Source organism: Syngnathoides biaculeatus, chromosome 10 (genome assembly GCF_019802595.1).
Source record: "Syngnathoides biaculeatus isolate LvHL_M chromosome 10, ASM1980259v1, whole genome shotgun sequence".
Taxonomy (NCBI): domain Eukaryota; kingdom Metazoa; phylum Chordata; class Actinopteri; order Syngnathiformes; family Syngnathidae; genus Syngnathoides; species Syngnathoides biaculeatus.
Window position 1 is genome coordinate 27,700,971 of NC_084649.1, and position 24,067 is coordinate 27,725,037.

Consider the following 24,067-nt stretch of genomic DNA (forward strand, 5'->3'; position numbering starts at 1 on the left):
TAAACCAAACCAAATAAATCACACAGATTCAATGAAATGTATACATTAAAGACATGGGTTGTAAAATTACAAACAAATATTTACTTCCAAGTTGATGAATTAAAGTTAAAGACACTTCTTATCCCGCCTATGCTGATAAGCCACGCTTTTAGTTCTATTTCAAATAATTGCAGCTTCAAAATTTTGGGCCACTGTAGTCAAAACAACAGCGATCCACCGACAGAATTTTTCCACAGCGATTCTCCTCACGCTGGTCACGGGCTTGCTGGCGCCTATCCCAGCTATCTTCGGGCGAGAGGCAGGGTACACCCTCAATTGGTCGCCAGCATAAAAACAAACCCTTGTCACGTTCTCATGTATGGGCAACTGCGAGTCTTCAATTCAGCTACCGTGCATGTTTTGGGAACCTGGGAGGAAACAGGAGTACCCAGAGAAGAGCCAGGTTGAAATTACACACACAGGCGAGGCTGGATTCGAACCCGAAACATCACAACTGTGAGGCACATGTCCTGCCAATCAAGAGGCCCTGAAAATCATATCGGTCTAACTCCGGTCTGATCAGCAAGATTTGTTCAACCAGAGACTCTTACTTTAAAAAGAACTGAGAAGTAATCCGAACCTTCTGAATGAAAACAACGATCCATAACTTCAAGACTCCTCAATAAAATTCATGGATTTTCAAAATGAAATGCACTAGGTTATGTCTTTCCCATCATAGATCACATGATGTGAAAATGACCCACGTGTTTTCCCAGAAAATTCAATCCAAGGTAAACATTTTGATGACAATTTTAATTTTAGTTGTGCTTTTGTGACCTCAAACAAGAAAGGAAGAGACAAAGCGTCGTCGTTGATGCGGGCAACAAAAGACTGTTGTCATGGAGACCACATGTTTACGTCTGCCTTTCCGTGATATATCACTACGCAGAGACAGTTTCCATGGCAACAGCCCAGATTCCCTTCCTTGTGTGTCTGGGCACGAGTGCATATCCACGCGCGCTGATAGATTGAAATGCCGTTTCGGGACATTTTATGAATAAGGCATTCTGCAAAAAGGCAAAAAGACAACAAAAACAAGTTGTGCCACCTTGCGCCGTTGCCATGGAAACTGTCAAGTGGCTGGCGCGTGTTTGTCCCGTGCTCGCTACGTTTACGTTTGACATATGGAGCGCGTGGCTTTGCTCGTTGCTTTTTGTGCACCACATTGCACGACGAACACCTGTTCTCGGGACTAACGTGACATTACGCTGAAATGCTGGTCATCAATTCCACTATTAAGGAGCAAACAAGTCACAAAGAATTAGTTGTTAGCCATGAATTACTAGAAGCGTGTGGATGGGGAACGCTAATGCTAAAAGCAAGGCTAACTGCAACTGTGCCACCAAAGAAAACACGGGCCCATATTGAGAAACAAGCTGTTTTCGTAACATCTTTGAATTACCAAAAAGTGGCAAAAATGCATAAAGACGAGCATTACAAAAATACAGGCTCATATAGATGCATCTGCACTTTTTTTTTTTTTTTTTTTTTTATTACAGGACATGAAACACTAAATGAAGTAATGGCAAAAACATCTTTTGTATCAGGACTTGAATGGTCAAGGAGCTTAAAACCAAGGAAAGTGACACAGGTGTCACAATCTCGAAGCACAAAGAAAGAGACACGGGCACATTTATCAAGATGCGCAACTCCCTTTGTGACACAACTTGAAGTGTTAAGGTGAACAATAACTCCCTTTGTAACAGTAGTTAAAAAGTAAAAGAGACAACGTAGGACATATGTAGCCACGCAGACCAATTTGCCTAACTCTTGTTAATCAGATTATATGAAGCAGGCAGATGCACAGTCACGGGTGCACAACTTCAAACATCAACTCGAGATATAGGTGCATGCATACACACAACTCCCTTTGTAAGAACAACATCGTCAACATCAGACCAGGAGACACGAGCGCAAGCTGCTCAACGAAAGAGACGCACAACTACCGGTTTTTAAGAAGGTGAGCGCCACGGCTAAAGAATTTGTGGCGGTGTCTGTTTTTCAGATGTTGGGCGGCCTTCCGAATCACACGTCGCCACCGCCGCAGTCCTCGGCGTCGTTGGCGTTGTCCGAGCAGAAGAGCGGCGCGCAGACTTCGCTTCCCGTGCTCCCCAGGGGTCACCTCCTGGTGGCCTCCAAGGACCAGCTCCGGCTCCTGGCCCCCGTGGGCGGCGTTTCCAACCACCGCAAGGCCCCCGCCGTGGCGGAGGCCGCCCCGCGGCCCCTCTCCTCCCCGAGCGAGGACGACGACGACGACGGTGGCGGTGGCGGTGGCGGAAGAGTTAGGAAGAAGCGCAAGAAAAAAGACAAACGGCAAAGGGCCGAAGATGACGACAGGGCAGCCGCAGCCAAGAAGCGCAAGCAGGACAGGGAGGCGCTTCACCATAAGGTTTGATTTTCAAATTCTATTCATTTGAATACATTTCTGAGTAGATTGGTCTTAGTTTGGTTTTAGCGTTGGCCTCAAAATTCTGAGGTCCAGGGTTGAAATCCCCCCCCGCCTGTGTGGAGTTTGCATGTCCTCCCCGTGCCTGGGTGGCTTTTCTCCGGGTGAGCACTCCGCTTTCCTCCCACGTCCCAAAAACATGCGACGTTCATTGGAGTCTCTAAATTGCCCCTCGGTGTGATTCTGAGTGCTACTGTCGTCTGTCTTCATGTGCCTTGCGATTGCCCGGCGACCGGTTCAGGGTGTGCCCCGCCTCCTGCACTCCCGCGAATATTTTCAAAACACCCGACAAGCGCCCTGTCAGGAGAATAAGCGCTGATGTTTTTCTTTATTTTAATTCAGATAACACAAATTGTTTTCATTCTAGTTGACGCCATCTTGCTGTTTTTTTTTTTTTTTTTTTTAACAACAACAACAACAACAACTGTTATTCCCAAGCAGAGGAAAGAGAGCAGCACCAGGGGGAAGGCCGACGTCGCCCCGGACGATCGAACTGAGCTTAAGCAAGGTGCCAGGCGGAAAAACGCGTGTGCCGCCGCCACCGCCGCCGTGCCGCTCTCCTCAGAGGTGCCCGTGAAGGTGCCCGGAAAGCGGGGGAGGAAACCCAAGATCAAAATCTTACCTCCTCTCCCACATCATCAAGGTGTGTGTGTGTGTGTGCGCGCGCGTGTGTGTGTGTGTGTGCGCGCGCGTGTGAAGTCATAAATTGAAAGAGGCTCACTTGCACAAAAAGTTTTTTTTGTTTTTTTCAATGAAAGGACTACATAAGCAATTCTGTAAACTGCAAGACACTGAAATCATGTGATGTGTTTATAACCATAGAAAAAAAATTAACCATGGAGAATTCACAAACTCCAAAGAAGTACATTTTTCACACTTTGTCTATTTTTGCCGTGAAAATGGTGATTTTAGACCTGGTTTTGTTTTTAGCACAACGACAGTGAAAATCAGCAAATGCCACAGCGCCAATATGCAGGCTTTATAGCACATTTTTATTCACTTACACGTAATACACTGTAAAATATGCAGCCTTGTGACATTCACTGTAAAAAAATACTGAAAGAAAAACAGCAATACGCTGTCAAAAATACATTGTTGGATATCCAGTCATATTAACATAATACTGTACAGTTGACCCTTGAAAGTAATGATGAATATTTATAATTTGATGATGATGATGATGATGATAGTATGTGCTTCCTTGTTTTACTTTTCAATGAACTGACGACGTGAACTCCATTCACGCCTCACGCGCTGGCACCGATGGCAGCAGTCGGACCTGACGGTCCTGGCAGTGGTGCCGGTGAAAGGCATTATGGGAAGCCAAATTCGTTATGGGGATGTTTTCAACTATATTTACCTTGAGCAAATCAAGCCAAGCTTTGCACTCTTATTTCTTCCCGCCACCCTGAAATCATCTGACCATTAAAACGCACTCGCACGGTGGTGCAGCTGGAAAGCGCTGGCCTCACAGTTCTGAGGACGCGGGTTCGATCCCGGCCCTCCCTCTGTGGAGTTTGCCTGTTCTCCCCGTGCCTGCGTGGGTTCACTACGGGCACTCCGCTTTGCCCCCGCGTCCCAAAAACTTGCATGAATTGGACACGTTAAATTGCCCCGAGGTGTGATTGTGAGTGCGGCTGTTTGTCTCTACGTGCCCGGTGGTTGGCTGGCAACCAGTTCAGGGTGTACCCCGCCTCCTCCCCGATGACAGCTGGGATTGGCTCCAGCACTCGCGTGACCCTTGTGAGGATAAGCGTCTAAGAAGATGGATGGATGTACACATATTGCAATATAGCAAGGGATGACTGTGATGTGTCGTTATGATGCCATACCGCTAACCCTTCCTACAGCCACACCTCCTCCTGCCTCAGGCCCTCCAATCAGACAGCAAGCCCCACCTCCCAAGAACTTCAACCAGGGGGGCCTCAAGCCCACCGCCCACGCGGTGCCCAAGCAGAGGGGCCGCAAATCCAGGTGAGCCCGCCGGAGCCGAGAAAGCGCTGGAAGGAAATTTGCGAAATTGGCGTTCTTCCTCCTCCCCAGAGATCCCGGCACCGCCCCGGTGGAGAGGAAGAAGAAGGCCAAGAGGAGAAAGCAGACGGCGGCACTTCCCGAGGGGGGGGAAAGCGATGACACCGCCTCGCTGTCTGTCAACACGGGCGGGGAGGACAGCCAGGACCCACTGGATCAAGCGGTGAGAGGAAAGGGGGCACCCGCTTCTACAGTCACGTCCAATGTCCAAAGAATTGATTGCGTTCAATTGTTTTTCAACTCCAAACTGCAGCGGTTGCAGTCGCCACAAAATTGATGATTGTTTCCCAAGTTCATGTTTTGCATCGTGTTGCTGAAATTTTCCATTTTGTTCCACATTGTTCCTTCGCTACAACACGGACCCGCAATTACATGGATTATTTCTTTGATTTATATTTGGGGTGTGTGTAATTATTTTCAGCGTCTGTAGCGGGCTTTTTGTTGTTGTTGTTTTTGTTTTCCAGCTTATGAATGCACATTGTGTTCTGTATCCTGATTCGCTGGGGGAAACCCTTGCGTCATGTTCTGTGTCCCAATTGGCTAAGGGACTGCAGACCGTCGTCAACTGCCCGAAGATCCATCGCTTTTTGAAAATAATGATGTTGTGATCAACTCAGTGAATTTTGATTATTTCCTGCGGCCAACCCTCAGCCACGGCACGGCACACTGCTTGGGAATCACTGGTGTATTCAATGAAATATAAGATGAAGATGACTTCCAAGTCGTTTTATTCTATTTTTATTGATTTTTGACACAAGGTCGTAACATTGGGATTGAGGTTGTAAGTTTCCTTGAGGTTTTTTTTCTCCGCCTGTCGTTTAGAAGCGCCGCTCGGGCCGTCAGGTGAAGCGAAGGAAGTACAACGAAGATTTGGACCTGAAGGTGGTGGACGACGACGGCGAGACCATTGCCGTCTTGGGAGCGGGACGCATCGCCGCTCTCAATGCGACGGCGCTGGCCTGGCAAGCGGAGGTACGTACGGCAAGATTATCCACAATTTATTTGAGTTGAAAAACAACAGTAATATATTTTTGTTTGGAAAGAAAAAAAACATTTATTATTATTATATTTTTTTTTTTTTATGGAGACATAAAATTTGCTTGATTGGATAGACATTTTTATATACTGTATATATCTTTTTAAATTAATCTACTTTTAACACTTTTTGTTTTGGATAAAATATATAGTACATGGGCACATTTTTTTGTTCCAGCAAAAATAAGAATGGAAAAAATATAAAATTTAGTGTTTACCTCTTAAAAGAAAATTCAAATTGAAATCTTGAAATAACTTAAACATTTTAAAAAAAATCGTTTTTTCCAATAATCAAGATTACTTTTAGTTATTTAATGTTAGGGTTAACCCTATATTTAATAGATTTTTTTTTTTTTTTTTTGTTTCAGTATGAAGACGTTTTTTTTTTTTTTTTTTGTCCACGAAGAAAACATTTTTTGTGTGTTTTGGACAAAAGAAAACAAAACAATAAAACTTCCTGTAAGTTCAAACTTTTTAGGACCTCCCCAAAAAATATAAAGAAATTGTTTTATGTACTTCAAGAACAAATAAATCATTTGGACATTGAAAAAAAAAACTGAAAAATGTATTTCCTTTGTATAAAAGGAAAAATTTAAATGCAAAATTAAAAAAAAAATCCTTGTGCGTAGAAGTGCTGTTTTGAATGAAAAACAATGCTTTTGAATATTTTTTTTTTCAGGGAAACAACTAAAGGTTTCAAAATTAAGATGAATAAAAACTGAAAAAACATTTTGTTTTTATTTGTGCTTTACAGACCAAGAAAAACCTCCAAAAATTAGAGATGAAAATAATGTAATTTTTCCTTAAAAAATGTGTTTCCAATGTGAAGGCGAAACATTTTGATACACGTGAGAAATATTTTGTGAAAGCCCTGCAAATTTGTTGCAATATCGCAAGCACAAAAAACAACAGGCAACAAAAACATCCTGACTATTTTTTTTCTTGCGCTCATTGTGGCGTTCTCCACAGGAGCCTCCCGAAGATGAGGCCAACATCATTGAGAAGATCCTTTCCGTTCGGCCCCTCAAGAAGGAGGTAATCACGTTTGATGGGATTTCTTTTCTTCTTCTTCTTCTTCTGAGTTTTCTCAATTTGGCGTAGACGTCGTCGTCGTCGTCATCGGAGGAGCAGGCCGAGGAGAAGGAAGAGTTTTACGTCAAGTACCGAAACTTGTGAGTCAACTTCCGTCCGTCTGAACTTGAAAATGGTTTCATTTTCTTGGCTCATTTCTTCCAACGTTGCCTTCTTCCTCAGTTCCTATCTGCACTGCAAGTGGGCCACACTGGGTGAGCTGGAGAAAGATCCCAGAATCCACCAGAAGATCAAACGCTTCAGGACCAAGCGGGCGCAGATGAAGCACCTCTTCACTGAGGTCATCGCCAGTTTTGCTGCACTGCGCTCGGTTTTTGTTTTTGGAAAATTCAACGTGTCTGTTGCGAGTTGTGCTGGATCCTGGCCCAGCTATCTTTGAGTCAGAGGTCAGGTACACCCTGAATTGGTCCCCAGCGCCAATCGCAGAGCACGTTGACTCAACCGACGGTTCTCACTCACGTCCACACCTGCGAGCAATTGAGTCTTCAAATAACCTAGCATGCATGTTTGGGGGGGGAGACACGCAAATGGGTTTGAACCCACGACCTCAGAACAGGAAGGCAGATGCGCTAACCAGACGTCCACTGTGCATCCCCGCAGAAAAGTCTAAAGAAGCCAATGTCCCGAAAGAGAGAGGAAGTCTGGCCGATTGGCCATGTTAGCGTACGTTTGGAATGTTGTGTCGGAGACAAACTTCTGGCCCTCAAGCCACTTTTACCTCACACTATGAAATTTGTACACCAGTCATGATCTCCCAAAAAAAAAACACGGGAAGTCAGGTTTTTGCCTTGAATCTGGAATCTTTATTGCTCATTTTGTCCATTTCCAGGTGAGGAATGTTGGTATTTCCCCTTCCATTTTCCTGATGTTAGTTTGGCTGAGCAAAATGAAATTTGACCATCACTAGCAGACCCACCAAAAATTCTCAAGAAGCAATGCTCAGAAAGAGGCTTTTCGCTTGACCGACCTTTCTTTCTGGTCCTTCAAATACAACTCATCAATCTGTTCACCTTGTTTTTGTTCCTTTTCCAGCCTGATGAGGATTTATTTAATCCCGACTACGTGGAGGTGGACAGGGTGCTGGAGGTGGCCGTTACCACGGACACGGAGACCGGAGAGGTTAGTGACGCAACCCGGACACGCGCGCAATCATGCAAGTGGCGCATTTGTTTGCGCGTTCAGGAGGTGACTCACTACCTGGTCAAGTGGTGCAGCTTATCCTACGAGGAGGCCACCTGGGAGCTCCAGGAGGACTTGGACCCGGAGAAAATCAAAGAGTTTGAGGAGATCCAGAAGCTGCCGCCGGACCTGCGACACGTGGTGAGCCTTCTGGAACATTCATGAAACTCTCGATCCACAGTCAAAAAGTCCCCCAAAAAAAGTCACATCTCAGAAACTTTTTCCCAGGATGAAATTGTTCCGTAAATATGCACAATTATGATGTCATCATAAGTGAGGAAAAAGCAAGTGAAAGTTCTTGTCTTATGTTTTCACTTTTATTATTGCAGATTTTGGCAGCAAAATCGTCCGTGGGAAAAATGATCTTTGACTTTAGTGTGTGTTTGGGAATTTTTATTCAGTTGTGATGACGGGCATGACGAATGTCTACCTTTTTTTTTTTTTTTTTTTTTTTTTCCCACCATATCCAGTGCCTTATTGTCAAATTTTGTCTATAAATTTATATGAGCTTGTTGAAGCAAAATCTTAACATTTCAGAGCACAATGTAATGCCAAAGGTCTTGTGACCAAATTGTGCTTTAAAGACGCAGTATTGCATTTCTGTAGGGAGTGCCGAATAATTACATCTACATGGAACTTTTTCTGGTGGACGTTTGTGTTTTTGTTTTGTGCCAAATACTGTTAGGGTTTTTTGGGAAATCGAATATTTTGTGGTCTTCCGCACATGAAGCTTTTTTTTGTGGGAAAATATGGTTTCTTAATGTCAACATTGTGCATTTTTGAATTTCCTTGCAAATTTGAGCCTTTTTCTGTGCAAAATGCGCATGTTTTCATTCCAAAATGTTGCACGTCTGTGGGGAATTCCAATATTATGATTTGTGCTTTGGACGGCAAAGTGGAGTAAATTGCGAGGGATGTGTACCACAACCCCCGTCGCAAGTAGCGAAAATCTGCAAGTGATTACCGTCCCTTAAAGAGTTCTGTAGATGCCGGAAGTTGGCCACAAAGTACTACCTGTCTATGACTTTGGCCAGGGCCGAGAGACAGCTAAAAAGCATTTAACGGGAGATTGTTCACCCCCAAAATGAATCGGCGAACAGGTGAACGGACGGTAAATGTGCGCTGGAACAGTGTACAGCAGTTTTGTGCAAGTGTGTACAAATGTGTGTTTGGTCTTGACTTTGCGCTCAGGAGCGCCCCCTCCCTGACAAGTGGCAGAAGTTGGAGCGCTCCCGGGATTATCGCAACGGAAACCAGTTGAGGGAATACCAGCTGGAGGGCATGAACTGGTTGCTCTTCAACTGGTACAACAGGTGAACACGCACGTGCGCACCCACGTCGACACAAACGCACGTAGTTGCATTGACGCGTAAACCCGCTGATGTTTGTTGAGGTTTTTCTTTCTTTCTTTCTTTCTTCCTTCCTTCCTCGCGCGTCGTTGTCCCCCGCCCGCCCGCCCGCCGCAGGAAGAACTGCATCCTGGCCGACGAGATGGGCCTGGGCAAGACCATCCAGTCCATCACGTTCCTGTACGAGATGTTCAGCATGGGCATCCGGGGGCCCTTCCTCATCATCGCGCCCCTGTCCACCATCACCAACTGGGAGCGGGAGTTCCGCACGTGGACGCGGATGAACGTCATCGTGTATCACGGCTCGCAGATCAGCCGCCAGATGATCCTGCAGTACGAGATGTTCCACCGCGACGCGCAGGTCTCCACTTGCAACTCTCCTCATCTGTACACTGCTCACCCACCAAAAGGTTACCACACGCGTCACCAACAACATAAACGCACTCCGACCTTGGCAGGTGGTGGACTAAATTTTAAATTTGATCAAAAGCAATAAATACATTAAACATTTTTTACGTTGCCCAGGGTAAGTCACACTATGTCCTTATTTTCAAAAACGTATCGGGAATTTCAAATTATAAGCACGGCGATGCTGTTCATTAGGGCGTTAGGAATACTTTTGGAGTTTTGCCTCCACGCAGCAGCCAATCATGTTGCGCTATTCGTACATCTCAACTCCATCAATGTGATATTAATATTTGTCGCTTCACGCAGAGAATGAAAGATCCGTGACGGGGATCACTGTCACGATTGTCTGTAGGGTTGCAACTAACTAACTAATTATTTTGATAATCAAGGAGTCTTTTTTTTTTTTTGGATGAGGGGGCATCCATTGATGAATCGGATAGAATTAAAATTAAAATTTTCATCTCTTTATTCAAAAAGAGGACATTTTCAAATTGAAAATAAAATAAAATGATTGTTTCTTTTTTGTCCCTTAACATCAGTCAGAAAATGGCAAAGCTCTTATTCCCCCCAGAAGAAGTTTGTTTGCAAATGTTTTATTGATTATTTATTGATGTCTGCTATGTTAAATGATATAATATATTATGATATAATCTATAATAATATAAATGTCAAAATTCACTGCTGATCTGAGCTGGACAATTTTACACGAAGCAAGGTTGCTATTAAGTACTGATAAAAAAAAATGTTTACTTTTATAATCAATTAGTTGTCGATGAATTGTTGTACCTCTAATTGTCAGGGGTCGACAATCAAGAAAAGATAAACACACAAAACTGTATATCTATAAATCTTCAATTGATCACTTCTACAACATTCCTAGAAAACCGCAACAATGTCCCATCACGAATCAGCCCCCCCCCCCCCCCCCCCCCCCCCCCTTTCCGGTCCTGGCGGTTGGTGACTCCCGGTCCGAGTGTTGTCGCCGAGCCATCTGTGCTCAGTCCCAACTTTCGAAGGGTTAGCAGAGCAACGTCAACGCAAGCGAACATTAGCACAAAGCTAAGCGTGCGGCTCCCGGCAGGGCAACGCGGTGCCGAGCGTGCTGAAGTTCCACGGGCTGATCACCACCTTTGAGATGGTGATGGCGGACTGCCCCGAGCTGAAGAAGATGCATTGGCGCTGCGTGGTCATCGACGAGGCGCACCGCCTCAAGAACCGCAACTGCAAGCTGCTGGAGGGACTCAAGCTCATGAACCTGGTCAGTCCGAGGACACGCGTGCGTTTGGTCTCATATGTTTTTGGCTGGTCTGGGTTTGTGCCATTGGTCCTTCTAGTTTAGTTAGTCAAAGTATAAACCAGTCCACGGATATCAAACTCGATGCCTGGGGTCCAGATCCGGCTCGCCACATCATACTTTGTGGTCCACCTAGGCAAATCAAGACAGTCAACTTCCATGATTCTTATTAAAATTTCAAATTGTCATGCTGCAAAGGATACTTTTGAGCTGTTTAAGGATTTTTTTTAGTTACCCCAAGCATCAATAGTTAAAAAAAACAAAAAAACATTACCCTTGATTTATGAACTGCCCCCTGTGGTAAACCATAAATATAATGTGGGCCGCAACAAAAATGAGTTTGACTGGTCTAGTCAGTGTAACGTATTTCTAAATGGTTTTGAGTTATAAATTGTTCCAGTTATTGGTTGGTCTTGAGTTATTGCTCAATCTAATAGAGTTGTAACAGTTTTCTGGTGTGATTGGTTGTTCCAGGTTTGAATAATTGCTCGGTCTAATAATGTTGCTAAGAGTTACTAGTCGCTCTAATACGCTAACTAACATGTTTGAGTTATTGGTTGACTTGGTTTCAATATCATTGGTTAGTCTGGTACCCGTAGAGATTTTAGATTTTGTTCTTCTAGGTTCAAGTTTTTGGTCAATCTAATTCAGTTCTAATGGGTTCTACTACTTGGTTTGTATATTTTCTTAGTCTATCATACAGTTGCTAAGAGGTATTGTTTGCTATATTATACTTGCAAACAGGTTGTAGACTTCAGTCATTGTTTTTTTTGTTGTTTTTTTTTTGGGGGGGGGGGGGGACGGGGTGATAAAAAACACAACACTGTATTGATTTGTTAAGGCTTCAAGTTGTTGGTCAGTCTAATACAGTACCTAACGTAGAAGTCATTGGCCTGACAAATCCTGATTGGGGATGTTGTCAAGCAGTTAACCGCTCGTTTGATAGTTTGTGCCCTGGAACAGGGACGTGAGACTCGAGACTCGAGACCTTGAGCTTTACTTGTGCAGGAACACAAAGTCCTGCTGACGGGAACGCCACTCCAGAACTCGGTGGAGGAGTTGTTCAGCCTGCTCAACTTCCTGGAGCCGCTGCAGTTCCCCTCGGAGAGCGCCTTCCTCGACGAGTTTGGGGACCTGAAAACGGAGGAGCAGGTAAGACATTGGAAGCCTACAAGCCACGTCAACATCAACTCGTACTCAAGTAATGACCTTAAAATGGATAGCGAGCGAGTTCCTTTTCAAAATGTGGAAGTGGATCAAAAATAAAAGATGTCAAAAGTGCACTGCAAAAACTTCAAATTGTACCCAAAATATTATTTCTTGGAAAAACCACCAATCTGACTTAAAAGTCATCATCTAATATGGAACTTGTTTTTAGACCATTGTTTTGAATTTCTTCTGAAATATGTCTTTTTTTTTTTTTTTTTTCCAAGTGAAAATGATTTAAAAGTGGGAGCATTTTTGGGGATGACTCTTCTTTTAATTAGTTTTTATTAGGAGTAAGGCAAACAATCATTTTGAGTTTTTGCACTGTACGGTTAGAGCAATTACAATAATTGATGAATCTGTCTTTTTTTTTTTTTTTTTTTAATTACTCGGTCTAATTTTTTTTTTTTTTTTTTCTCTCCCAGGTGAAGAAGCTTCAGGCCATCTTGAAGCCCATGATGCTGAGGAGGCTGAAGGACGACGTGGAGAAGAACCTGGCCCCCAAAGAGGAGACCATCATTGAAGTAAGACTTTTTTTTTTTTTTTCTCCGCTCACTGCTCAGATGCCGCAAGACACGTGTGTCCTCCTGCAGGTGGAGCTGACCAACATGCAGAAGAAATACTACCGGGCCATCTTGGAGAAGAACTTCTCCTTCCTGTCCAAAGGAGCCAACCAGCACAACATGCCCAACCTCATCAACACCATGATGGAGTTGCGCAAGTGCTGCAACCACCCTTACCTGATCACGGGTGAGAGCTGATACTCGGACCTTTTCGCAGGAACCAAAGTCTTGTGTGCAGCCCACCGAACGACACGGCCCGTTAACTTGTTCTCGCACTCTTGCCGTCACCAAGCGGGAGACTTAAGAACGGATGACTTTGTCACTTTGCGCAGATGCAAAGAAGACTCGCTCCAAGTCAGAGGCTAAGCGAGCTAGTTTCAGGTTTGGTTTGTCCTGTAAAACCGATGCATTCAACACGAAGCTCTTCAATCAAACTCAGTCATTCTAAGCAAAGTCCGTGAGCATCATGCAAACATTTAATGTGGAAAAACCGTAGGGGGGCTAACGGAAATCAGCGTCTGTCCGTCTGATCCGAGGTTGTGTGGCGGGATCAGTGGCTTCGGCAGAGAAGCCCAGACTTCCCTCTCCCCAGCGACTTCATCCAGCCCTTCGGGGAGACTCTAACCTGGGTTCTAACCTCCCTCACATGTCCTGGGTCAGGACGCGTGTCTGTTTTTTTTCAGTTAATGGTCGGTCTAACGCAGAACCAACAGGCTCCAGTTATCTCCTAGCTAAACAAATAATCCGGAGAGCCACAGACGGGCTAAAGGAAAATAGCCCCAATGTTCACGTTATCGGTCGCCTAAACAGGTTTCCAACAGGTTCAAGTCACTGGCGGGATATAAAGCCTTGTTCGAGGTATTGAACTATTGGTCTGATATATTTTGATCGAGTTATTTGCTTGGTCCACCTTCTACTGTAGTTATTAGTGACTCTTGTCCTCCACGTGGTGCTTTGTTGGCTTGTAGCTTCTAGCGTCTGTCATTTGGTCGCGGCAGGAGCCGAGGAGAAGATCCTGGAGAGCTTCCGAAAGAGTCACGGCCCGGACGCGCCCGACCTGCACCTGCAGGCCATGATCCAGGCGGCCGGCAAGCTGGTCCTCATCGACAAGCTGCTTCCCAAACTGCTCAGTGGAGGACACAAGGTTTTGGTCTTCTCGCAGATGGTCCGCTGCCTTGACATACTGGAGGACTACCTCATTCAGAGGCGGTGAGACCACTGGGCATTGCACACTCTCAGAAAAGGGAATGACTTCATGCGAGAGCTCGGCAAACTACACTTACTTCGATGCTTACAGTCGTTGGCCACTTTAATACACTGACTGACTGGTTAGTCATTGGTCGCTTTAAGACTCTTACAAACAGGATGGATTCACGCGTTGCTCTAATACGCTATCTAAAATGGTTACAGTCACTGGCTGCTCTAATACGCTTACTAACAGCTTGTTGTGATTGGTTGTTCTAATACACTTACTACGATGATTACAGTCACTGGCTGCTCTAATACGCTTACTAACAGCTTCATCTTACAGGTCATTCTAACTGAAGTCTCTTTTGAGTCATTTGTCGATGTAATGCACTTAACTTTCATGTTTGTTTGTTGTCATGAGTAGGTCTGATACACTTGCTAAGGAGTTCAAGTTGTTGGTCAGTCTAATATACCCTACTAAAAGGTTCTGTTCATTGGGCTGTCTAATAAGGTCGGCGTCGTAGTTCGGCCAAACGTTGTCAGATTCAACTTGAAAAAGTTCAAAACAACTCCGCCGCATTATAAAAAAGTTCCATATTGGATTCAAACAATTTGCCTTCGGGTTAAAGTCATTGGTTGGGCTAGTTCATTTAATAAAACAACATTGCGTGTTTTGTGTGTGTACACAGTTACACGTATGAGCGCATCGACGGCCGCGTCCGCGGTAACCTTCGACAGGCGGCCATCGACCGCTTCTGCAAGCCGGACTCGGACCGCTTCGTCTTCCTGCTGTGCACCCGCGCGGGCGGCCTGGGCATCAACCTGACTGCCGCTGACACCTGCATCATCTTCGACTCGGATTGGAACCCGCAGAACGACCTGCAGGTAGTCGCTGACCTCGGCAAAAAGTGTCGATTTTCAAAATGTGAAAAAGCAGGAATTTGAATTGGCGCCAAGAAATCTGGACGCACTTTCCTTGTAGGCTGATCAGTTCTTTCTGCACCAAAGGAACATGTTTTTTATCTGTAACTACGAATGATTTATGGTCAAGAACAACCTTTATTTATTTTGAGGTGACAAAGTGAGGGACAAGGTGTATTTTTTTTTCTTTTTAGCTCTTGAGGTGTTCGCGAGAATTCATAGATTTCTTTGCAAGCATTTTCAACACTTTCTTTTCAACATCTGGTCACGTGATTGAAAACTAAGGTCGATCACATGATTTTCTTTTTTCTTTTCTTTTAAATGTCCCCCGTTCCTGTGTGTCACTCGTCACCAGGCCCAGGCGCGCTGCCACCGCATCGGGCAGAGCAAAGCGGTCAAAGTCTACCGGCTGGTCACCAGAAACTCGTATGAACGGGAGATGTTCGACAAAGCCAGTCTCAAGCTGGGCCTGGACAAAGCCGTGCTGCAGGACATCAACCGCAAAGGCGGGCTCAACGGGGTACACGCACGCACGCACGCACGCACTGTAGCCGATCGGTGGGCACTCTAATACCCACGTAGGCCAGTCATAGTTTGCTCTAATATGCACACCTTACTCAGTGATTGGTCACTCTAATACACACGTAGGCCAGTCGTCGGTTGCTCTGATACCCTCACCTCAGCCAGTCATCGAAGTCGTCGGTCAGTCTAATAAACGTGCTTGGATTATAAACGATTGGTCGGTCCGGTACTCTTCCGCACTGTGACAGTCATTGGTCCCTGATGTCCTCTCATGGGTTTTGCGGTCTATTGCGGTTTTGTGTCCTTGCAGGTGCAGCAGCTGTCCAAGTCTGAGTTGGAGGACTTGCTGAAGAAAGGCGCTTATGGCGCGTTGATGGACGAAGAGGACGAAGGTTCTAAGTTCTGCGAGGAGGACATCGACCAGATCCTGCAGAGACGTACGCGGACCATCACCATCCAGTCTGAGGGAAAGGGCTCCACTTTCGCTAAGGTAGCCGCTTGCAGTTGCTTACACCTTCCAGTTGGAGTTGCTGCCATGTTTGATATTTTAGAAATAATCAAAATGAAAAATCCCCTTCCAATCAGGCCAGCTTCATTTCGTCAGGAAACCGCACCGACATCTCTCTGGATGACCCCAACTTCTGGCAGAAGTGGGCTAAGATCGCCGAAGTGGAGATCGACTCAAAGTCGGAGAAGGTAAGGGGGGGGGGGGGGGGGGAGCCAGAAGCCAAAATGTCCGTCCTTCCTTCCTTCCTTCCTTCCTTCCCTCCCTCCCTCCCTCCCTCCCTCCCTCCCTCACGTCCCGCATCTGTGCGCAGGAATCCCTGGTGATCGACACACCTCGCGTTCGGAAGCAGACGCGCCACTACAACTCGTTCGAGGACGACGAGCTGATGGAGTTCTCGGAGCTGGACAGCGACTCCGAGGAGAAGCCGTGTCGCGGCCGCCGCCTGGCGGAGCGCAGCCGGCGCTACCTTCGGGCCGAGTGCTTCCGCGTGGAGAAGAACCTGCTCATCTTTGGGTAGGACTAACTAACCCGAACCCAAACTAGAAAATGAAATTAGTGGAGAAATTTCACGTGATTGCTGAGCAGCTGACCCCGAACTTTTGAAACGTAAACAAGGTTGCGGTGTGTTTTTCATGGTGAACGTTTTGGAATGTAATAAATAGTTTCCAATATATTTTGAGTGTGTGGAACAATTGGTAGTCAGAATGGTTTGAATGAGTCGGGAAATGTAGACGCAATACCGCAGTGCTGCGTATCATGCCGTTCCATTTCTTTGATTACTACCCATCGATTATATTATATTATATTATGATATTTCTCTCTTCCTCTCCGACAGAGTGATGGGGGAAAAAGTAGCATAGAAAAATTATAAAATAGAAATCATGAATGATGTATAGCTACGTCTCAATAAATTACAACATGTTGGAAAGAAATAAGTGCGTGTCGTACATCTCTGAGTAGAAGCAGTTAACTAAATGAGGATTGTGACACAAATGGAGTAAAAGATGTATCTGTGTGACTCTTTGAAGATGTTTGACGATGTTTCCAGGTGGGGCCGCTGGAAGGACATCCTCAACCACGGTCGCTTCAAGTGGCACCTGGCAGAGAGGGACATGGAGGCCATCTGCAGGTCAGCCGCACATGCAGGAGGAATGTTTGAATGGGCTTGATGAGCCACCGCAGGACATGAATTCATTAATTGGTCAATCGTTTGGATGGATGCTGAATGGTTGATCAAAACTAAAATTTGAAATGATTTTCTGGCAGCAGGCCTTATTAGCTATTGTTGAGTTGTTTTTCTTCAGGGCTCTCCTGGTCTACTGTCTCAAGCACTACAAAGGTGATGACAAGATCAAGAGTTTCATCTGGGACCTGATCTCCCCCAACAAGGAGGGGCAGGACCAGGACCAGGAGCTGCTCAACCATTTGGGTCAGAATGTCAACTTTTTAAAATTGTAGCCGTTTTCATCAAACGCCCCCCTTGACTCCAGCCTCCCGTGCGGTCCTTTAGGTCTTTCAACTCCGGTTCCTCGCGGGCGGAAGGGCAACAAACTCAAGAGTCCGCTGAGCGTTCCTGAGTTGAAGAACGCCGATTGGCTGGCCCACTGCAACCCCGAAGTGGTTCTGCAGGATGACAGCTACAAGAAACACCTCAAACAACACTGCAACAAGTCAGCACAAAAGCTCCTTTTGCTACTCTGTCATCGTTAACGCTCTCATTCACCCCAATTTTTGTGGGAAAATCCAGCTGGGGGAATTCGTTTGACCAAGACGAGCACGCCTGCGAAAAAGTCCCGAGAAGCCATGTCCCGAAAGAGACAGTAGGTCAGCTATTTGATACTGAAGCGGACCGTTTTGGCTCATTTTGGCCATTTCCAAAGGTCCTTCAAAAATTCAGCCCCCAGAACCACTTTTCATGTTGACTAAGCAACATGAAATGTTGTCTATCCTAAGTACCCAAGTCAAGCCCTGCCCCAAAAGGAGGAGAGGAGAGGCAGGCATTTTCTTTTTCAGCAGGCACTTTGGCCATTTCTGTTGACGCTGTAAAGTAGTCTTTGCTCTCTTCTCTGCATTGAAAACAACAAAAAAAAAAACAAAAAACCAAACAAACAAACAAAATTCTGTAGATGTTGGACTCACAAAGAATCTCAAGTCGCAATGCTGGAAAACAGACAGGAGTCAGCCATTTTGGTCTGAAACGGACCCTAACCCTTGAACCCTCGTAATTGTGAGTTGGTATTCACGTGTTAGCGGATTCTTTTTTTTTTTGGGAGCCTGCTACCCTTGTTGTCCGTTTGCTTTTTCTAAGTTCACACCAAAGGTAGATAAGATATGACTTTGGCACCAAATGGTAGAATTTTGTTGTTGTTGCAAGGTTTGATTCATTGACACTTTCTTTTCCATCTGCGTTTGAGATGTCCAGTTTTGTTAACGGCCCTTGAATGTTTGTTTCCGGGTCTCGTTCCACTTTTCCTGTATTCCCGAACATTTATAGTATTCTAACCGATACGTGTGAAGGTGGTTGACTTGCGGTGAGTAATTTCACGAGTCAGGGCCTCACGATTGTACATGGCAAATGCATATTTTTACTGCGTGATGATCCTATTTGCGTGTGTGTGCCCCTTTGTGCTCAGGGTTCTGCTGAGGGTGAGGATGTTGTATTATCTGAAGGTGGAGGTTCTGGGTGAAGCAGCCAATCAGGCTCTGGAGGGCACGGCCGCCAGGTACGAGGCACCTCCGCGTGCGTCTTTTCACACTTTGCCGCACGTTCTAACAAGCAAATATCGGATAGTGTGCCGCCACTCCTCGTTATGTTTTGCTGAAGCCCTCAAAGAGAATGTCGCCAAACATTTTCTGCTTGCCTGTGGGAAAATGTCTTTCCACAAACCGGGCCATGGAGGTCTGGCTCCCAGTCTTTCTCCTTACGTTCCTACTACGTCTGCGACCTTCTCTTTCCACCCATTTACTACGCGCATTTCCACTCATCTTCCTCCTCCTCACAGATTCCGTTGGATTCATTTAGATTTTTGGGAAGGAAATGGGGGGGGGGGGAATACAAACCTTTTGGCCTCCAGTTATTCCTCATTCATTGCCTTTTGGGTGCTTTTCAGATCACCCTAAAAAAAAACACAAAATTTACGGTATTCTTCATATCCAGTATATTAAGTTTCATGCATACACAATCATAATCCTTACATATTCACCAGCCTCACGTTCTACACAGTAGTCTTAATGACTTTAAATGTGCACGTCCCTTTAAAAGGCAGGACCGGCCTTGTGAGTGCCGCTGAAGTTAGCAAATGCGGCTATACGGTCGGTCAACTGATAACTGGCTAATGGGTTAGCCGCTCTGCTTATCGAGCGATGGTGTGTCACCTGAAGCGTTTGGCAGATCGACTAAAAGAAACTACATTTTGTTTGTTGTTAAATAAAGCGATTGAAATCGCACTAGCAGCTGTTTTCGTCCTCTGATTCCTCCCTCTATGCTAACCACCTGTTATGAATTCCAATTGGTTTCCAACTAAGGCCTGACCAATATGGATTTTTTTTTCAATTTCATTCCATTATTTCTCGGAATAAAATAACAATAGCAAATAAAATAACTTCTTTTTTGTGGCCCTTAAGAATTACAGGTTAAACATTAATTTTTTTTCAATAGAGTACTTTATCCTTGTTATTTCACTTTACAACAGAAAAAAAAAAAATCGCACTTTTTTGAATAACATCATCTGATTGAAGTTGTATTGTGTCAAAAAATATTAAATTAGATAACAGTCAGCAGGGAAGTGATCCCACGCTTTGGAGATTTTCTATTTTTCCGCTTTCGCGCTCTCGTTTGTCATTCATTCAGTTCATGTCAGCGCTAGTCAAAACATTTCCACCCCCCTGTGTTTTGTTGACAAATGTCTTTCAAAAACATTTTGTTGTCGGAGCTCGTAGACTGATGACATTCGTATCCTTCCTGTAACTCCAGTAAACTGGATGTGTCGCTGCCCGACATTGACTACATCGAGATTCCGGCGTCGTGGTGGGACGCCGAGGCAGACAAGTCTCTGCTTGTCGGCGTCCACAAGCACGGTGAGCTCTCCGTGCTGATGTTTGACGCGTTGAGAAAAAGAAGCTCCTTTGACTTGTACTCTACCCACCTCTGGGCAACGCTTACGTGCTTCAACAGGCTACGAGCGCTACCACGCCATGCGCGCCGACGCTGACCTGTGCTTCCTGGAGAGGGTCGGCATGCCCGATGTCACCGGGGTCTCGGTCGAGCAGGGAGGAGGCGAGGCATCCGCCGAAGTCGGCGACAGGTAGCGCTGTCAATGGAAAAACTACAAAAAGCAAGCGACAGCAAAAACCTTTGGAACTCAGAGTAATTTGAGACTGACCGAAATAAGAAGTATGAAGGCCGCGGTTGCGAGGCCTTACGACCCCTGCATTGCGGCACGTGACATGCGCAGAAATGAGAAAAAAATGACTTCGGGAGCCCTGGGCAAAGGCTTCCCCCTACATTTTTTTGGTCATCTTTTTCCATGCCTTCTATGTTTGCATGTCAGATGATAAAAGTATTGACAAGGTGGTTTCGTAATGCAATGTAACAAAAAGTAATAACAAAGCAATAGCACAAAACCTCAAGAAAAACCAAAGACAACTATTGTAGTGACAGAAACTTCTGGTAGAAATCTAGACAGACTGATAAGAGAGAAAGACAAGCAGTAACAAATGACAAAAAAAAGACTATAAAAGTATGAAAACCAGACCATAACTGCGAAAGCAAACACATTTGCTCCTTTGTTTCAGAGGTGATCAAAAGAAATGACAGGACAACAACAAAAAATTACAAGGCAATAAAGACCAGCATAAAATGTCTTTTGTGTGTTGTTTTGTCAGCGTTGCTGCCGTGAAAACAGAAGAAGTCGGCAAGATCGCAAACACCAAAAGCGAAGAAGGAGACCTCGTCAGCAAGGTATGCCCAGCGCTCCTCCACGTGCTCCTCCTTTTTCTTCTCATGTCCATTCGTCCACATGGGTCATGTTTGCATTCTTCATTCAGACGGGGGAGATCCACTCGAGCGGCGACGCCTCCGACAAGCCCCACGGCGATGGCGCGGTGCCAGGTCAGTCGGCCGCTTGCCCTCTTTCACGCATGCTTGCCACAAAGTGGAGGATTTCTTCACCTGGGCCCCCGTCTATTGGACGTGGCAAAAGCCACTAGCAGATCAAATAACGATCTCTGTATGAAAGCCACAGCCTGATAAACAACAACTTTGCAGCAGAATGTTCGAATGGAAAGCACTTGCATGAGCTTTGTTTCAAAGCAAAGCAAAGCAAAGCAAAGCAAAGTTAATTCATTTGTACAGGGCATTTCATACACAAGGTAATTCCACATGTTTTACATGAAAACATTTCCAAAGAAAGACATAAAACAACAGGAAAAAAAAAAAACAACTTTTTTTTGAACGACACCCGCAGCTGGAAATGAACAATTTAGTAGATGTCTGCAGGAAAAAAAAAAAATCAACACCTTTACAGTATCTTCAGGTAGAGAAAAAAAAAAAAAAACCATCCCAACAGTTTACCAGTCGTTTCGATTTTATTTGACTTTGACGCTTGGCAGAATCCCACGTGGCCGCCGTCGCTGCCCAGGACGCTACTCTTGTCACAACCACGTTCGGCGGGGGTGCCGGAAGCGGCACCGGGGTGGCGGCCTTGCACGTGGTCCACGCGCGCCCCCTGTGGCCCGGCGGCCCGGCGCTGACGGCCCGCCTGCGCCGGCTCATTGCCGCCTACCAGCGTTTCACGCTGCGTCGCGAGCCCCTCCTGCGACCCGACTTTCTGCTCCACGACAGCCTGGTGGGCCCGGGGGCGGCGGGGGCCAGCGGGGAGGGCGCCCCCTTCGTCCACCGTGCCGACGGAGCGCTGGCCTGGCAGCTCGGCGAGGAGTTGAGGCGCTGCTCCGTCACCCACGCCGAATCGGATGCTGTTTTTCTGGAGTGGCAGAGAAGGTGAGTGCATGACTGACAAAACTTTTTCAAGTCTCTGTGCGAAAGGTACAGGCAGATAAAAATCAACAATACTTTTGGGTATGTGAAAAAGCACAGGCAGATAAAAGTCAATCATCTGTATGAAAGGCACTTGCAGAACAAAATACGATTTTGCAGAGCTCAGTTCAAAGCTTAGGTAACATAAATTTGCGCACTTTTTCTCAAAACCACATGCAGATAAAAAGTGTAAACAATGTGCACTTTCTCTGCTGAATATGAATTTGAAGATTTCAGTGTTAACTGAGTTGAAGTCACAGAGTTAAAAAAACAAACCAAAAAAGTCCCTATGTGAAAGGCAAAGGTGTTGAGTTTTTGTTCGCGTTGCACAAGACAGTCATACCGGCTGACATACCGTGTGGCGGTCGCCAGGTGGACACGTCGAGAGCAAATGGACTTCTACCGCACGGTGTCGTCCTTCGGCGTAGCCTTCGACCCCGACAGGAAGCTCTTTGACTGGGCGCAGTTCCGCGTGCTGGCGCGACTGGAGAGGAAGACGGACGACAGCCTGGAGCGCTACTTCAACTCCTTCGTCAGCATGTGCCGCACCGCCTGCAAGCTGCCGCCCAGGAAGGAAGAAAGTGCGACAGCTCTTCTCGCTAGCCTGTCTCTGCGATGCCGCTCCCGGCTTACGCTGCCTTCTCTCCCGTTCAGATCTGCCGTGTGCCGCCATCGCCGTCGAGCCTCTGACGGAAGAGCGAGCCGCTCGGACCCTGTACCGCATCGAACTTCTCCGCAAGATCCGTGAGCAGGTTAACAACCAAAATATACTTCAGAGCGAGACTTTCAAAATGTGGTCTCGAGACTAAGGGCGTGCGGAAGGTACTAAAGCAGGTTTGTGGTCCTCAGGTCCTACGCCACCCACTGCTGTCGGCCCGCCTGCAACTGTGCCGGCCCTCGCTCTACCTCCCTGTGTGGTGGGAGACGGGCAAACACGACCGCGACCTCCTGGTGGGGGCGGCGAGGCACGGCCTGAGTCGCACCGACTTCTACATCCTCAACGACCCCCAGCTCAGCTTCCTCGACGCCCACAGGAACTACGTCAGGGGACACCACGCCTCGCATCTTCACAGGGTATGATGTCATCAAAAGCACTCGAATGAATGCCGTTTACCGTCATTACACATATATTATACAGTCAGATGGGAGAGCTACTATCCGATATCGGTGCATACATAAAATCAAGGTAAATACAAATAAAATCTGCGATTGGTCGGGAATCAGTTCGGGATGTACCCTGCCTCCTGCTCGACGACAGCTGGGATTGGCTCCGGCACTCCCGCAAACCTCATGAGGAGAAGCGGCTCAGACAATGGTTGGATGGATGTCAGAACTGAAATGCCAAAAACGTATTGCGCGAGATGTCGAAATCAGGGTGCTTCACAATAACGTGGCGAGAGGAAAAACGAAGAGTTCAGGGTGGTGAATGGCCGTCGGAAAAACTGCCGGCTCGTTGCTTTTGCGCATCTGTACCACCTTCCTCCTTGCCAGGAGCTCAAACTGTCGTGAACCGGGGTGTGCGCTGCACTTAAACATGATGAGGCACTGAGAGGAGGAGGAGTAAATATCCGCCATGGAGGGGAGGGAGAGGGCAGCCAACGAGCTTCTGTGCCGCCTTCGTTGTCGTCCGAAGCCTCGCTCGCTCCGTCTGCCTCGGTGCGCCTCCTGTACCGGACGGAGACGTCAGCAGGCTCTCAATGGATGAGCGTTGAAAGGCCAGCCGCGACTTTGTGTCCAGGTTGTTTTTCTCGAGGACTCTCAGGAAATGGGGATGCCGTTGAGCCTTCTTGATGACCGTTGAGACGTTGTGTGTCCAGGAGAGGTCCTCCGAGATCAGGACACCCAGGAACCTGAATGTGCGTTGATGAAGAGGGCAGTCTGTTCCGTTCTGTTCCTCCTGAAGACTACAATGAGCCCCTTTTGCTTTTGTAGTGTTCAGTGCCAGATCATTGTCAGAAAAGCAATTTGTGAGCTTCCGGAACTCTTCTCGGATGGCTGCCTGGTCACCCTTCCAGATCAGCCCGTCCACTGTGGTGTCCTCAGCGAATTTTGCGACGATGTTCTTACCGTAGACCGGTCTGCAGTCGAAGGTGTAGAGACAGTACAGGAGGGGGCTCAGCATGCAGCCCTGTGGTGAGCTCGTGCTCACAGTATGGGTCCGTTGTCTTCTTCTTATTATTATTATTATTACTATTTTCTTTTTTGTTGTTGCACACATTGTAACAGTCATTCGTCACCATGTATCCTCTTGC

General features: G+C 46.3%; 1 protein-coding gene across 7 annotated transcripts in view; it reads left to right on the plus strand.

The window, feature by feature from the left end:
- Positions 1-24,067, plus strand: part of chd6 (chromodomain helicase DNA binding protein 6) — a 63,281-nt gene that overhangs the window by 8,206 nt on the left and 31,008 nt on the right. For 6 of the 7 annotated variants that reach the window (XR_009796708.1, XR_009796709.1, XR_009796707.1 and 3 more), the window contains exons 3-36: positions 2,045-2,428; positions 2,927-3,128; positions 4,336-4,459; positions 4,529-4,679; positions 5,339-5,488; positions 6,521-6,586; positions 6,653-6,723; positions 6,806-6,923; positions 7,676-7,762; positions 7,826-7,963; positions 9,014-9,135; positions 9,289-9,532; positions 10,661-10,837; positions 11,882-12,025; positions 12,505-12,603; positions 12,673-12,829; positions 13,641-13,851; positions 14,520-14,715; positions 15,107-15,271; positions 15,584-15,763; positions 15,859-15,969; positions 16,092-16,294; positions 16,830-16,910; positions 17,086-17,210; positions 17,292-17,451; positions 18,415-18,504; positions 19,755-19,858; positions 19,956-20,085; positions 20,666-20,741; positions 20,828-20,891; positions 21,392-21,779; positions 22,188-22,396; positions 22,470-22,567; positions 22,665-22,889. Coding sequence is in view for 4 of the 7 variants with exons in the window: in XM_061831513.1 (XP_061687497.1) it covers positions 2,045-2,428; positions 2,927-3,128; positions 4,336-4,459; positions 4,529-4,679; positions 5,339-5,488; positions 6,521-6,586; positions 6,653-6,723; positions 6,806-6,923; positions 7,676-7,762; positions 7,826-7,963; positions 9,014-9,135; positions 9,289-9,532; positions 10,661-10,837; positions 11,882-12,025; positions 12,505-12,603; positions 12,673-12,829; positions 13,641-13,851; positions 14,520-14,715; positions 15,107-15,271; positions 15,584-15,763; positions 15,859-15,969; positions 16,092-16,294; positions 16,830-16,910; positions 17,086-17,210; positions 17,292-17,451; positions 18,415-18,504; positions 19,755-19,858; positions 19,956-20,085; positions 20,666-20,741; positions 20,828-20,891; positions 21,392-21,779; positions 22,188-22,396; positions 22,470-22,567; positions 22,665-22,889 (5,250 nt within the window). In the remaining 3 variants the exon portion in view is untranslated. The remainder of the gene's footprint in view (positions 1-2,044; positions 2,429-2,926; positions 3,129-4,335; positions 4,460-4,528; positions 4,680-5,338; positions 5,489-6,520; positions 6,587-6,652; positions 6,724-6,805; positions 6,924-7,675; positions 7,763-7,825; positions 7,964-9,013; positions 9,136-9,288; positions 9,533-10,660; positions 10,838-11,881; positions 12,026-12,504; positions 12,604-12,672; positions 12,830-13,640; positions 13,852-14,519; positions 14,716-15,106; positions 15,272-15,583; positions 15,764-15,858; positions 15,970-16,091; positions 16,295-16,829; positions 16,911-17,085; positions 17,211-17,291; positions 17,452-18,414; positions 18,505-19,754; positions 19,859-19,955; positions 20,086-20,665; positions 20,742-20,827; positions 20,892-21,391; positions 21,780-22,187; positions 22,397-22,469; positions 22,568-22,664; positions 22,890-24,067) is intronic. The other variant, XM_061831512.1, reaches the window with a different exon arrangement.